This window comes from Mytilus californianus, unplaced genomic scaffold (genome assembly GCF_021869535.1).
Source record: "Mytilus californianus isolate M0D057914Y unplaced genomic scaffold, xbMytCali1.0.p SCAF_14, whole genome shotgun sequence".
Taxonomy (NCBI): Eukaryota; Metazoa; Mollusca; class Bivalvia; order Mytilida; family Mytilidae; genus Mytilus; species Mytilus californianus.
The window spans coordinates 34,472,785-34,487,002 of NW_026262626.1; the positions used below are offsets into that span (position 1 = coordinate 34,472,785).

The following is a 14,218-nucleotide window of genomic DNA, read 5'->3' on the forward strand; positions in this document are numbered from 1 at the left end:
TGAATATCGATTAACTCTTAAGATAAAAAAAAAACGATGGCATTTTTCACATGGCATCTTAAAAAACAAAAAACAAAAAAATATTAATTTAGATTGTATAGGAGTCCTATTTGAGGATTAAATCTTTCAACACATGTTTCTTCTACTCGGTTTTTATTTTTCATGTCCTTAAAGAAAACTTAATTATTGTCTGACTGGTTGTCAAAATGGATTTGTTTTAGAGGTCATTAAAGCATATTTTTATAGCATAGATGCTATAAAGAGAGAAAAGCAATAGATATTGCATAAAACTTTTCGTGATTTAAGGTGTCACCATGCAATTCAAAACCCCATTATATTTTACAAAATTTCCAAGATTTCTGAATATTTTACCATAATCTTAAATTCATAACAACCAAGTATATCATGAATTGTACATGTAACGTCTTTATATATGCCAAATTAAAATATGGCGTCACCTACTACTTAATATAGCGCTCTGACTTTCTGAAAACCTTTTATATCAGTCATACTATGTTGCACATCTACACTAGAATTATAATGCAAATTTATGGAAAAGTAAATGTGAGCTCTAAAAAAAAATAAAATAACAAAAATACCGAACTCCTAGGAAAATTCAAATCGGAAAGTCCCTAAATGATCCAAATATATTTCTCATTCATGTAAATGTTCTTTAAATCATCATTACAAGCACTATGTTTTGTCAGAATAGGGCTACTTTTACATATTTTCTCAATGTGGATTGGTTGAATAAGTGGTGTGTCACCTAGAGTAAAAGTTGACAACTATCCACCGGAGTTCATTTAAGATTGGATTAAAACGCACCTGCCACATGCAGGTTTGAATTAACCTTAGCTTTATTTGGCAACAATGTTTGGCAAAACCTTTCGGGATTTTGGGTCCTCAATGCTCTTCAACTTCGTACTTTATTTGACCTTTTTAACTTTTTTGATTGGAGCGTCTCTGATGAGTCTTTTGTAGACGAGACGCGAGTCTGACGTACACAATTTTAATCCTGGTATCTATGATGAGTTTATTCACAGTCTCAGTGTTAACAGGCTAGTAATACAGTATTTGAACTACGTAGACCACTATGACACCGAGGCCTCTACTTGAGATTCAGGATACTTCCAAAAGTACAAGGTCTGTTTCATATCTCGATCTTTTAATCGATATGGACAAAGATGGACGACTACAAACTAAAATCTATGACAAACGTGATGATTTCAACTTTCCAATTGTCAACTTTTCATTACTCAGCATTGACATGCACTCTGCGCTATCGCATGGCGACCACATATCTGAGCTAAAACAGTACGCTAGTGCATGTTCATCATATACGGACTCCATTAACAGTGGCGTGCTCCTTACACAAAACGTCACTGGACGTTAAGCAGCCAACAACCAATCATAAACTGCTCAAACAGAGTATGAGCAAGAACGACTGAAATCGACACTACATATGTTTTACGGTTCATCATGGATTGGTTGACCGATGCAATGCGTCAGTGTCTCTACTCACTAGCGACATGTTTTTGCGGAGTTAGATCTTAGGACACCAGTATAGTCATCATGATCTGTAATTCTACCAATTGCGTCTTATTCCTTACAGTAGTATTTTGACTGAGTGTAAAGTAGCTTGAGCGATAATGCATGCATAGCAGGAGACCCTTACCCTGTCGAGGCACCCGGTCTCGCTCCTTTAGGAGTTCATGCGATTCCCTCGGCTTTTGTCTGTGTCCTTGATTTGTCTCTTCCTAATCGATATACGCGATTTGAACATCCGTAAACTACTGCCGCCTTAATTTGTAACACGATATATGATATATAGTGGCAAGTTGATGTTATACCATGCGGATCAGCTGTTTTTGTCTGTCGTAAAGAATGATAATGTTACTTACCATGCGGTCACATCAATATCAATTTTATCATATACGTCAAAATATTTGACAACACACATTCTCCATCAGATAACCTATTATACTACAGGGCTAACACCATTATTTATATATACTTCATCTTAAATTTAGCTCAACAATGTTAGATCTCAAAATTTGCGTTATTAATTTCTTTTCTTCCCTCAACGGGATTCAAACCCCTGCTTTTGCGACATAGCGACCACACATTAAACATATACATATGTTTCATTGGTAATACTTTACGACAGCCGGTTGTTTATTAGAGATTTTTTTTTATCTCACCGTCAAGGATGACATTGTGTTCGATATTGGTAGCAAATAAATAAAAAAAAGTTGTTAACTTCCATGAAAATAAAAAAAAAAAAAATTAATAATGTCCTTTAAAATATTTAGTTAATTAATCATCTCATGTCTCATATCATTTCTAATTTATGTCATCAATTATGACTTAATAAAAATTTATATTTATAACTTTTTTTTTCATTACTAAGACCAAATGATGTGGTTTATTAGAATTACGAACCAAATGATACAAAGAATGGATCAAAGGAATTTTTCTCAAACTGAAATCTATAAGCAAAAACATCTAAAACTGTAACGAACGAAAAATAACCACAACACATAAATACGCATTACCTTGCAGGTGGGTCTCCATTGTCATCAAAGTAAAGACTTTCGTTGCTATAAGTTGTAATAGAAACGTTTAGTAAATACTTTCTGTAAAGAGAACCTTTGACAGGTGACATTTTCTTGCATATACCTGGTCTTCCACCACATAGATCTTCCTGCATAGTATGGAGAGCATATGCCATTGTATACAGAGCATTTTGTATAAATCCTAGCTTAGAATCCTGAACAAAATTTGGATTCTTTTCATTGCCTATCAAATAGAAAGAAATTATATTTAAATGAATTTGGCATTTGGTGTAAGGGGAATGTCACAACTATAAGTCTAATAATAATCATACATTTATTTTCTCAAAGTTTAAAAAACTCAGTTGATAAATTATTGACATACATCTTTTCCAATTTTATTGGTTTCTTGATTTTTTGTATTATTGACGTATACTCACTTCCCTTTTATTCAAACACACTCCGTATGTGATCAGTTTAGATTACTAGTATCGGGTTTTTAACACATTGATATTGTAACACATCAGTCGTGAGACACAGTGTGGATCTTTTTGGCGAATATAAGTGCAGCGAACGAGCAAAAAAGCTTCACGTTGTGTCGAGAGGCTGATATCTTACTATATCAATGTGTAGAAAAACCTGATACAAGTAATCTTAAGTTATTTAGTTATTTTACATGTCACCAGTGGTAGTTTCGTGATTCTGATTCATTTCGCCATTGAGGTGCAAATTTACGTCAAATTCTGTCAACACTATGTTTAAGCATTATGTATGGGAAGTTTAATTAAGACTTAAAGAAAGAGGTATGATAAATTTGCCCATGTGTACAGGATTGTATTTGTTTCACTCACAAAGTCAGATTTTGAAAGTTGTCTAATCCTTCTGGAATTTGAATATTGACGAGTCTATATGTTTATCTTATACTTTTCCCATCAATTTTCAACATGTTTTGATAAAATCAATATTTAATTGGGCGCTAAATTTTGCTATTTTAAATTAATTCTGATGCAAAACACATTTAACTTTTTTGCAGTTATCCATTTCGACCCTCTGTGTCATCAGAACATAGCCAATTGATTAAATTTAATTATTTTATCGTCTTACACGTGGCTGAAATGTTTGACACTCGACGTAAGAAAGCAACTGCAAGTTTCATCTAGTAGTCTACAAGGAGATGGAAATATGTATGATTTATTCGACAGCCATCAGATCTTGGGTTCATCCGAATTAACAGTACGACAGTACTTTGATTTATGAATGTTTTTAATGATATTGCAAGTCTAGGCATGACCAAATTGGCGCGTTTTTTCTTTTGTTCGCTTGTCTGAGTCACCTTAATGTTCGCTATCTTGAGTCTGGTTGGATAAACATGTCCGAGAAAATTTGGCACAGGAAATCCAAAATCTTTGTGGAATTGAGGGTGATTATTGCTTAAATGTCCCTTTTCCCACTGTTTCTTGTCCGTCCTCTTTTCATAACATATAAAATATTCATCATTGGGACGTGTATGCCTTAAACATGTTTCGCAGAATAACAAAAATTCACAGCTTTTTTTTTCATATGTATGTTTTTAGTTATCAAATACGACTAATAGTCTAAATAGACAAGATTTGGAAAAAAGTAAAAGTAATTGGTTTGTCGATTTTTTTTCTCATGACAAATGGAATCTTATTGCATATCATAAATAATTACCTGTGCAGGTATTATTGAATTGTGTGGGTTTTGCTCCAGGGATGCTGCACTTGTAATTTTCTTGCCAATATTCCTGAAACCACGGATTTCTATCATTGGTGTACGGACTTAGGTTCTGGAACATATCATCAAACCAATCAATCAGAGGTGAATGAAGCTTTATTGACATACCACCTGCTGCTGCCGCCTCGTTGTCTTTGACAACATCAGGCCTATCATTCCAGCCGTCGCTAAATATGTTCAAACAAAATAATTTATTGCTTATGTTTGTCGATGTTCTGTAGGCTACCAATATATTTATTGAACAGAATTCATAGAGAATTTTTTTTTCCATTCTATTATTTATTTATCTAAATTTATCAACGTCCAATTGAAGTCCAAGTTACCATTTTTTATGATGGGTCGGGTTCTTAAGTATAATTTCAAAATTATAAAATACAAATCTACAAGAAAACAAAATACATTTTATGTTTAGATGCACATTTATTATTCGTCGGTTTTGCTCAAACCCGCAAGTGTCAGACTGTAAATTTTTTTATCTTTTCCTCAATATTGACACAGATGGACGACTTCACACGAAAATCTATGATAAACGGGACGATTTCAACTTCCCAATTATCAATTTCCCATTTCTCAGCAGTAACATACCATCTGCCCCTTCGTATGATGTTTACATATCTCAATTGATACGTTATTCTCGTGCTTGTTCACACTATACGGACTTCATATACAGGAGAGTGCTCCTTACGCAGAAACTGCTCCAACAAAGTTACGAGGAGGACAGATTAAAAATGACACTCCGTAAATTTTATGGACACCATCACGAATTGGTTGATCCATACGATTGTGTCTTTGTCCAAACTAACTAAGGACATTTTTACCACGTGTTAGATTGTGGTTTGTCATTACGTCGTCTGATCTTTTAATTACCGAACGTGACTTATTCCCGATTGTGACTGTTTTGCTGAGTGTGTAACCGCATTGCTATAAGACGTGTCACGGTACTTTTCTATCCCAAATTCATGTATTTAATTTTGATGTTATATTTGTTATTCTCGTCGGATTTTGTCAGATGTCTTAACGTCTTTTCTGTTATATTCGTGTGTTATGGTAAAGATAATTAATCACCCCCTTCATTTATTAGATTTTAGTTTGGTTCAACGAAATTTATACGATATATTTGGTTTACAGTTTGATTAAGAAGAAACACCGACATAGCTAGATAATACAATTAATTATCTAATTACTACCACAATTTGATATTAATAAGAATTGTAATTTTCATTGTTATTAATAAATGTAATGTCAGTATTACAAATCTAATCTTGAATCAATCCTAATCCTATCTTATTTTTGGGAAATATTTTTACAAATTCAAATGTGACGTCACTTTGTGTTTTTTTTTTTAGAATTTCAAATGTGACGTCACTTTGTGCGTTGAGGCTTTGGCTAACTCGGCTGTGTATTTTTATGTGTTGGATTAAGTTGTTTTATGTAATGTATCCGTTTTTATTCTGTAGTTAGTCCCCACTTCGGTTTTATCATGTATGTCTATTATATAGTCATTTTATAAAATTTACTGTTTGCAAAATTATAAATTATTCTAAATAATAAGGATGTTCTTGTCCCAGGCAGAAAACCCTGGCCGTGTTAGGCGCAACTTTTTGGAAGTTTTGGTCCTCGGTGCTCTTCAGCTTTGTACTTGTTTTGGCTTTCAAACTTTTTTCATCTGAGCGTCACTGGTTGGTCTTGTGTGGACGAGACGCACGTCTGGCGTATTGAATTTTAAGCCTAATACCTTTTGTTAGCTATTATTCGTGTGTTTCTTTGTCCTATATGTTCTCCTATTCATTTGTATTGTGGTCCTGTCATGTGATGTTGTAGTTTTGGTGTTGTGTTTGACGTTGCCATAAAAGTGGGAGGTTTGGCATGCCACAAAACCAGGTTCAACCCACCATTGTTTTCTTAAAATGTCCTGTACCAAGTCAGGAAAATGGCCATTGTTATATCATAGTTCGTTTCTGTGTGTGTTACATTTTAATGTTGTGTTTTTTGTTGTGTCGTTGTTCTCCTCTTATATTTGATGCGTTTCCCTCAGTTTAATTTTGTAACCCGGATTTGTTTTTATCTCTATCGATTTATGAGTTTCGAACAGCGGTATACTACTGTTGCCTTTATTTGTAAACTGAAAATTTTTGAAGTATCAATATCATAGAATAACGTATAAAAGTTATTCTAAAAAATATCTGCATAAACCTCTAGAAAAAAATGTTTCATCCTTATATTTGTCAAGTCAATCATTTTTATTTCTTTATTTCAACTTTCTTGGAACCCAAGGATTCCATTCATATTGCGTATGAATATATCACAGTAAAATTGACATAGTGTTAACGAAAAAGTTTCGGAAACATTGCTTATTGAAGTGTAAACCAAGAGGAAAATTCTAACGGACCACATTCAAGTGCTTGTAGATATGCAAATCATGTAAGAATTATTCAACGCTGAATATTGTTGTTGATGGCTATTTTGAAACATCACTGAAATGTATATGTGTTTGTTGAAAAATACATCGAACGACATCCTAACAAAAATGAATCAATTTGTATCTGAAAAACAATGTACATACAATATAACTACATTGTCAGAAAATGTAAAATGTTTGTACGAGCTTCAGAAACAGGAAGAAAAGCGAGGCTCATCATTTGAACAGAGTATAACAGTATAACATCAGAAATCGATCCCTTACTTTATCACAATTATAAACTTTCTTTGTCAGTAGGAGAAGGCGAAACAAAAGTTGACATATTACTTGTCACTCTTCTGACATTTACATTTACCATAAATTCAAATCAGGATCTCGTATCATACGAGATGCCACGAGAATAATGAAGATCCTCTTGGCTATGAATCTTTCACAAATTGGAAATGAACACAGATGTATATGCTTGTTACATTGTTTAATGTTTGTGGTATCTAAGTTGGATGTAGATTACCATTCATCACACGGAGAAAATTACACAAAACTGCCCAAGGGTAGTAAAGTGGAAAATATGTATATAAAGAAAGTAATTTCAAATCTTTGACAGTTAAATAGAAAGGAAAGGAAAAAAGCGAATCAAGCGATTGTCTTATGAAACCTTATACAAATATAAAAATAACATATACATGATATAATAAGCATACAAAATAAACTTGCAATTATCTTCATTAATACATTTTGATTTACACAGAGAGTCTCGTACAGATAAAAAGCTGTGGTTTTTAATGTCTAGCGCTGAAGATGCAAAGTCCAGCGCTAGCTGGATATACAAAGTCCAGCGCTGATAAATGTTCAGTCCAGTCTTGACGTATAAAGTACAGCGCTGAAGATGTAAATTAAGTTCAGTCCTGTAGATATAAAGCTGTAAATGTATTAAAAATATAACGCTGGAGGTTTAAAGTCTAGAGCTTGCCTGAGATGTAAAGTCGAGTGCTGAAGATATAAATGCACGCTCTGTAGATGTAACGTCCAGCGCTAAAGATGTAAAGTGCAGCGATGGAAATGCAAATCCAGCGCTGTAGATAAGAGTGCCTTGTGTCCCCCCCCCTTCCCCATACACAGGATATAGTTGTTATCTAGCATTCACAGGCTCATTCTTTCAACATCTTAAATTTATACAAGGAAACCAATACCAATTTAAAGAACTCCACAGAAAAATACATTACAGAAGACGGGATTTTTGTGAATAATAAATTGACTGGCAATTATCAGCAATATTCGTTTTATGGGAACTATGATTGTCACTAGTTTATGGAAGAAGAAGAAGTCAACAAACTTACGAAGCATCGATCAAAAGATTTCTCTAAAATTAAGTTGACAAGAATACCTAAGGGTATACTATTTCAAATACGTTATACTAATCATAGCAAAATGATTTCACAACATGGCCATTTTTATTTACTTTTAAAGCTTATCTAATTGAACTGTTGGAGAACCAGACTTCCGTGGAATCCTTATTTTCGCCAATGAGAAGATAAGTAAAATATTAAAAAAAGTGACGCAATCCTATCAGTAAATTTACCACCACCTTTCGATCTTCACATGGGCCCAGGCGAATTAAATGTAATCATGCAATGACCATTTTATACTTTAGCAAACTTTAAAACTATTACAATGACTTCATGTTTAACTAATATTCGTTAACGTCACCATTTTCAATAAAATTGAAATTCAGTGCAAAAAGGAATAAAAAAGAAGCTGAAGATAACAAGGGGACTCATAATCGGAGATGAAACTGACAAGTCCGTGGCAAAAACTGAAAAACGACGAAAAGACAAAAAGTCCACAAAGCAGTAAATAGAAAACTAATGGCTGAGCAACACGAACCGAACAAAAAAACTGGGAGTAGTCCTTGTTGCTCTAGACGGATAAACAGTTCCTGTTTCAATCGTGACACACGGTGATCATTCTTATGGAAAGAGACAATTCGGTGATGTTACATTCGGTGAATCGAGGAAAAGTGGACGGGTGTGTGGTTATAACAATTGGACGGTTAATCGAGGAAAAGTGGACGGGTGTGTGATTATGACAAGTGGACGGTGAATCGAGGAAAAGTGGAAGGGTGTGTGGTAATGACAATTTGACGGTGAATCGAGAAAAAGTGGACGGGTGTGTGGTGATGACAATTGGACGGTGAATCGAGAAAAAGTGGACGGGTGTGTGATGATGACAATTGGACGGTGAATCGAGGAAAAGTAGACGGGTGTGTGGTGATGACAATTTGACGGTGAATCGAGGAAAAGTGGACGGGTGTGTGGTTATGATAATTGGACGGTGAATCGAGGAAAAGTTGATTGGTGTGTGGTTATGACAATTGGAATATATCCGTGGCCATCTTTGTGTTATTGCATAGAGATAGAAAATGGAAAAACTGAAATCATCCTTTTTGTTGTATATTTTTGTCCACAACCGACCCTTATTGTCAATTTCTAGATGTAAGTCAAGATATGCGGCAGACTTCCCTGTATTTGTTGTTTCCTTTTATAAAGTTCGATGTGATTGATTAGTGAGAGGACATCTTCTATATAGCGGACATTTAGTTTAAGGATAATGTTAGCTTTTTTTTTAATCTTCTGCAAAGTACCTGTATGAAGTCTGGCTCACATGAATAAAGGAACAGTCGGCAAGTAGAGGAGCACAGTTGGTTCCAATAGGAATGCCGATTGTTTGTTGAAAAACACCTCCAAACGTAACAAATATGTTGTCAATCAAACAATCAAACACCTTGATGATGTCAGTTTCAGAAAATGTTGGCCATTCTTTTAAATGAAACAAAGTTGAACTCGTACATTCAATTTGTCTCAAAGGTTAGAATGGGGAATACTAGTGTAAAGGATAGAGAAGTCAAATGCTTTTATATTATAATATTGCAAGGAGAAAGAGACACAGCATCCACTTAAACAGATATTTAAATTTTGTAGTATCCACATCTGATTCTCTAGAACTCCCCTAAAAAAGGTAGTTTCACAGTAACTCTGGCGCAAACGTTATGACATCTGTAAACATCACGCGTTTTCAAGCTTTTTGTATGCTTCAGAATGGAACCAAATTTGACAAAATTTATATTTTCAGGTGACACATGTGAGTGTTTGTATATACTGTTGAAGAAATAATCACAATTCGACGTTGCAAAGAGGAAATGTGACCCTTGAAAGTCAGCATCGACATAACATATAACCAATGGAAATACCACAATTTTTCAACAAACTGCAGGATAGGCCAACCAAGTTAATGCACTTTAGCGTCACTTATTCATGTCTAACTGCGGTCAGTGTGATACGAAAAATATCTCTACATGCGGGGATTGATAAATAATAGTCACAACCATAAAACAAAATGCTTTGAACAATTTAGGCTTCAATGTATTAATTATAAATATAGACGTATGGATGTTAAGCAATCGCTAAAAAATCATTACAATACGTTAAACGACATACAGTGGTTTGAAAACGATTTTGTGACATTTCATCCATCATACGATGTTCGGCAGACTTTAGAGTCAGCTGATGATTTCCACAGGGACCAGATCAGTTGTCAACATTTCTTAAACTGAAAAGTCATGAAGATTAGTTTAATACGTCATCTCCATGTGTCCCCTATTAGAATGAAAGGATAACATTATAATAAATTATTTACAGACATATGGTGTATAACTTCAATCAATAATTTCATGATTTAGAACTGAAGGGTCATTATGCCTTAATATCTGCTCATATAATATTCGATGGGTTTTGTACACAAATGAATAAATCTTTCAAACATTAAGATTGTACTTTCATTTACCTGATTAATTTAGATTTAGTCTAAGGTTAAAGTTTTTCAGCCATCAATAACATCATTCAAGTTTATGGATAGAAGCTTATTTATCCCCACATGACAGTATCCAGAGTAAAATTTTTGAAACATTTATTTTTCAGTTTGCCTTATTTGACTAATAATTGAACTGTTTTTAAGTTAACATTCAAATTTAGTCTAAGGTTAAAGCTATCAGTCATCAACAACTTTATCAAACCTTCATGGAATTTTACTTAAGTCGGATAAAAGGTTTTTTAGAACCAGAATCCAGAACTTAATATTGAAAATATTGATTACCTTGAATTGAACAAGTTTCTTTTATTTTCATTTTCTAATGTTCTTATATGAGTCGGCTTTCGTTGTTCATTTTGAAATAAATGCATAGCAAGTATGTGTATCCGTGCTTATTTTAGAAAAAAGCTCTAAAATTTGTTCCTGAACATGTGTTTTCACAATTGTTTCCGCATATTAGGTGAATATAATGTAAAGATATAATTATGCATATCCCCGTTGAGAGGACCTGACATACTGTAATTGCGTGAAGTCTTTGTTGTCGACAGCCAGTGATACAAACGATAATACTTAATTACCATGTGTCCATGTCCACGCTGTTATGAAATTCATTCCATTTGTATAAAGCTTTATATTTCAGAGGATAGAAAAAGAGATGCGAAAGATACCAGAGGGGCATTCAAACTCAAGTCGAAAATAAACTGAAAAAGACAAACAGACAAACAATAGTACACGAAACACAACATAGAAAACTAAAGACTGAGCAACACGAACAACACCAAAAACTGGGGGTGACCTCGGGTGCTCTGGAAGGGTTGGCTATTTGTGCATAGAAGATCTGGGTGCTTTATACCTTGTATACAGATGCCTTATGTTACGAAATTATGTCTGCCATATGTCCATTGTTCTTGACCTCATTTCCATTGTTCAGCGACTGTTTAAATGTTAAGGTTATGTATGCAAATTTCCTATTTATTATGAGTAATTAGATAACTATATTTGGCATGTGGGTCCTTTGCAAGGTCTACATGTCCGTTAGACAGTGCTCACCTAACCTCGACCTTATTTCATGGATTAGTGATCAGGGTTAATGTTTCGTGATTATGTTCGTTCTCAAATACTATAAGAAGTAGGTCAACTATAGTTGATATATGGAATGTAAGGTGTTTATGTCTGTCTGGCAGGTTTCATCTAATTTTGACCTCATTTTTATTGTTCATTGGTCAATGTTAAGTTTTCTTTGTTAAGTCTATTTCTTAAATACTATATGCAATATGTCAACAATATTTGGTGCACGGATAATTTTAATGTGCAAATGTTTGTCTGGTATGTATCATATGACCTTGACCTCATTTTCATGATTCATTGGTAAATTTTGAGTTGTCTTGGTTAAGTCTGTTTCTTAGATACTATAAGCAATGGGTCAACTACATTTGGAGTATAGATTGGTTGTAAGGTCACATGTCTGTCTCAGGATTTATCTGACCTTGACCTCATTGTCTTGGATCAATGATAATGTTGAGTTTATTTAATACTTGTAGATAAATCCTTATCTTTAAGAATTTCAACATTCAATCAATCATGGTCTGTAAAGCAGGCGAGACATTTCAGCGTGTGCACTCTCGTTACAGTTTGTTCTTATGCTGTCACACGATAGAAGAGGATTGAGCGCTCACAAACATGTTCAACCCTGCCACATGCTATATGGGCCTGTCCCAAGTCAGGGGCTTGTGATTCCGTGGTTGCCGTTGATTGCTGTCTTTCATATTTGTTCTTTATTTATTGTTTTGTCATAAATAAGGCGTTTGGTTTTTTTTTCGTTTGGAGTGTTTAATATTTTGTCATTTTGGGGCCTTTTATATCCGATTTTACGGTATTTTTGTTCATTATTGACGGCCGTACGACGACTTACAGTTACTAAAACTTACGTCATTTGGACTTTGGTTGATAGTTGTCTCATTGGCAATCATACCACATCTCCTTATTTTATTTAGAAGCAGGACAACATGAGACATTATTTGTATACTTGTTATTACGCAAGCGCAATGTTATCTATTACGATGCTTTTTACCGTTGATTGTCAAGTAATAACATACAAACAGCTATAGTATATTATAGATACTACTATATTACTATCTTTCGGAATTCCCCCAAAAATATGTATTTCCCACATAATTGACTAATAATATGCGCACTACTCGCTTACGCACATGGAATTTCTCGAATTTCGGTTGTGTGTTTGCTGTTTTGGAAAAAAACATACCTAGTCAATTCACGCCATACTCTGAAGAACATTAATCTCTAAAACGGTATTTTGCGGTTGATCTATTTTATAGATTTCAAGACGAAACGCCGCGAAATGAGCAAAGGATCAATTCAATCAACTTAGGATCAAGTCTCTTATTTATCAGCTTTTTTCCTATACTTATTATGGTACATAATTCATTTTCCGCTTCATGATTTAACAAATCCTTGTCATATGGTTTCTACACCTTAAAAACTATTTACAGTCACTCCCTCCCTTTAAGAATTATTAGTAAAATTATCGAATGCTCAACCCTTACTCATTTTGAAAATTCAGTTGAAAAAGCAAGATCCATTTATCTTAATGTTGAATACCAAGATATTGTTAGAGTTTATTTGGTAAAATTTTGAAAAGGGTGGAGTAAACGGAGTATTAATCTTAGTCTACTTATATACAGGTTGAGAATCATGATCAGGACGTTGAGGTATTCGTATAGTATACCACTTCCGTGGTCAGAATGTACTTGTTTGTACAACAGTTGGAGGATTGGAGGATTAATATATATAAATATATATATACAAAATAGATAAAACGTTATTCGTTTGAAATACAAATTAAATGTATCATGCAAGAAGCATACGATGGACATAACGTTTTTCAGTTTAACATTACATGTAGAAATGTATTACATGTTGTAAGTTAAACAATAACGAGACGATGTTGCCAAAGATTTAAGGAACTATAATAACGGTGATGTTTATTGTTTCCTTATTCCGCAATGTTTTACTTGTATTCCAAATTGGCTAGGCTATTTCATTGATGGTTACAGTCATATTGACATTTTTTATAGATCTTGTATAGATGACCATTTTTGCTGTTAAATAGTTTCAGAGTATCTATAAAATCTTAAAAGATTATACCTAAAAACGATTAAATTAGTCAAAATTCGTCTTTTAAGTGCAATTACGTCAATAAAACTTCTATAAAAAGTCAATTGATGGTTTAAGTCATACTCGTATTTTTGTAGATATTGATTGTGTTGACGATATGTTTTGCTCTTTACAGTTTCTGTCTATCTAATAAGATGTTCAAGTTAATAGGCAAAAACGCTTAAAGAGGTAAATGCAATGGACAATAAGTCATATAATGGGTCGTTTGATTATTTTGATAAAATTGTAAAGTAGTTAGATCTTGACATTCTGAACATTTTCACTTCATAGGTTTTTCTGTATCCACTATGATTTCAAAAAAATTAGCCAATTGCTTCCAGTGGATGATGATAATATAATTCACAAAATATAACTGAGACACCTCTAGGTTCGACCATGTCAACTTTGGTCTAAACATATATAATACTTCCATGGTCTAAATTAGTTCAGTTGA

General features: G+C 33.7%; 1 protein-coding gene across 1 annotated transcript in view; it reads right to left on the minus strand.

Annotated features, from left to right (window-relative positions):
* LOC127724753 (metabotropic glutamate receptor 1-like) overlaps positions 1-14,218 on the minus strand; it is an 84,593-nt gene that overhangs the window by 17,756 nt on the left and 52,619 nt on the right. Inside the window, exons 3-4 of the mRNA XM_052231850.1 lie at positions 4,245-4,474; positions 2,556-2,799 (exon numbers count right to left, since the gene is read on the minus strand). Of these exons, the coding sequence (XP_052087810.1) occupies positions 2,556-2,799; positions 4,245-4,474 (474 nt within the window). The remainder of the gene's footprint in view (positions 1-2,555; positions 2,800-4,244; positions 4,475-14,218) is intronic.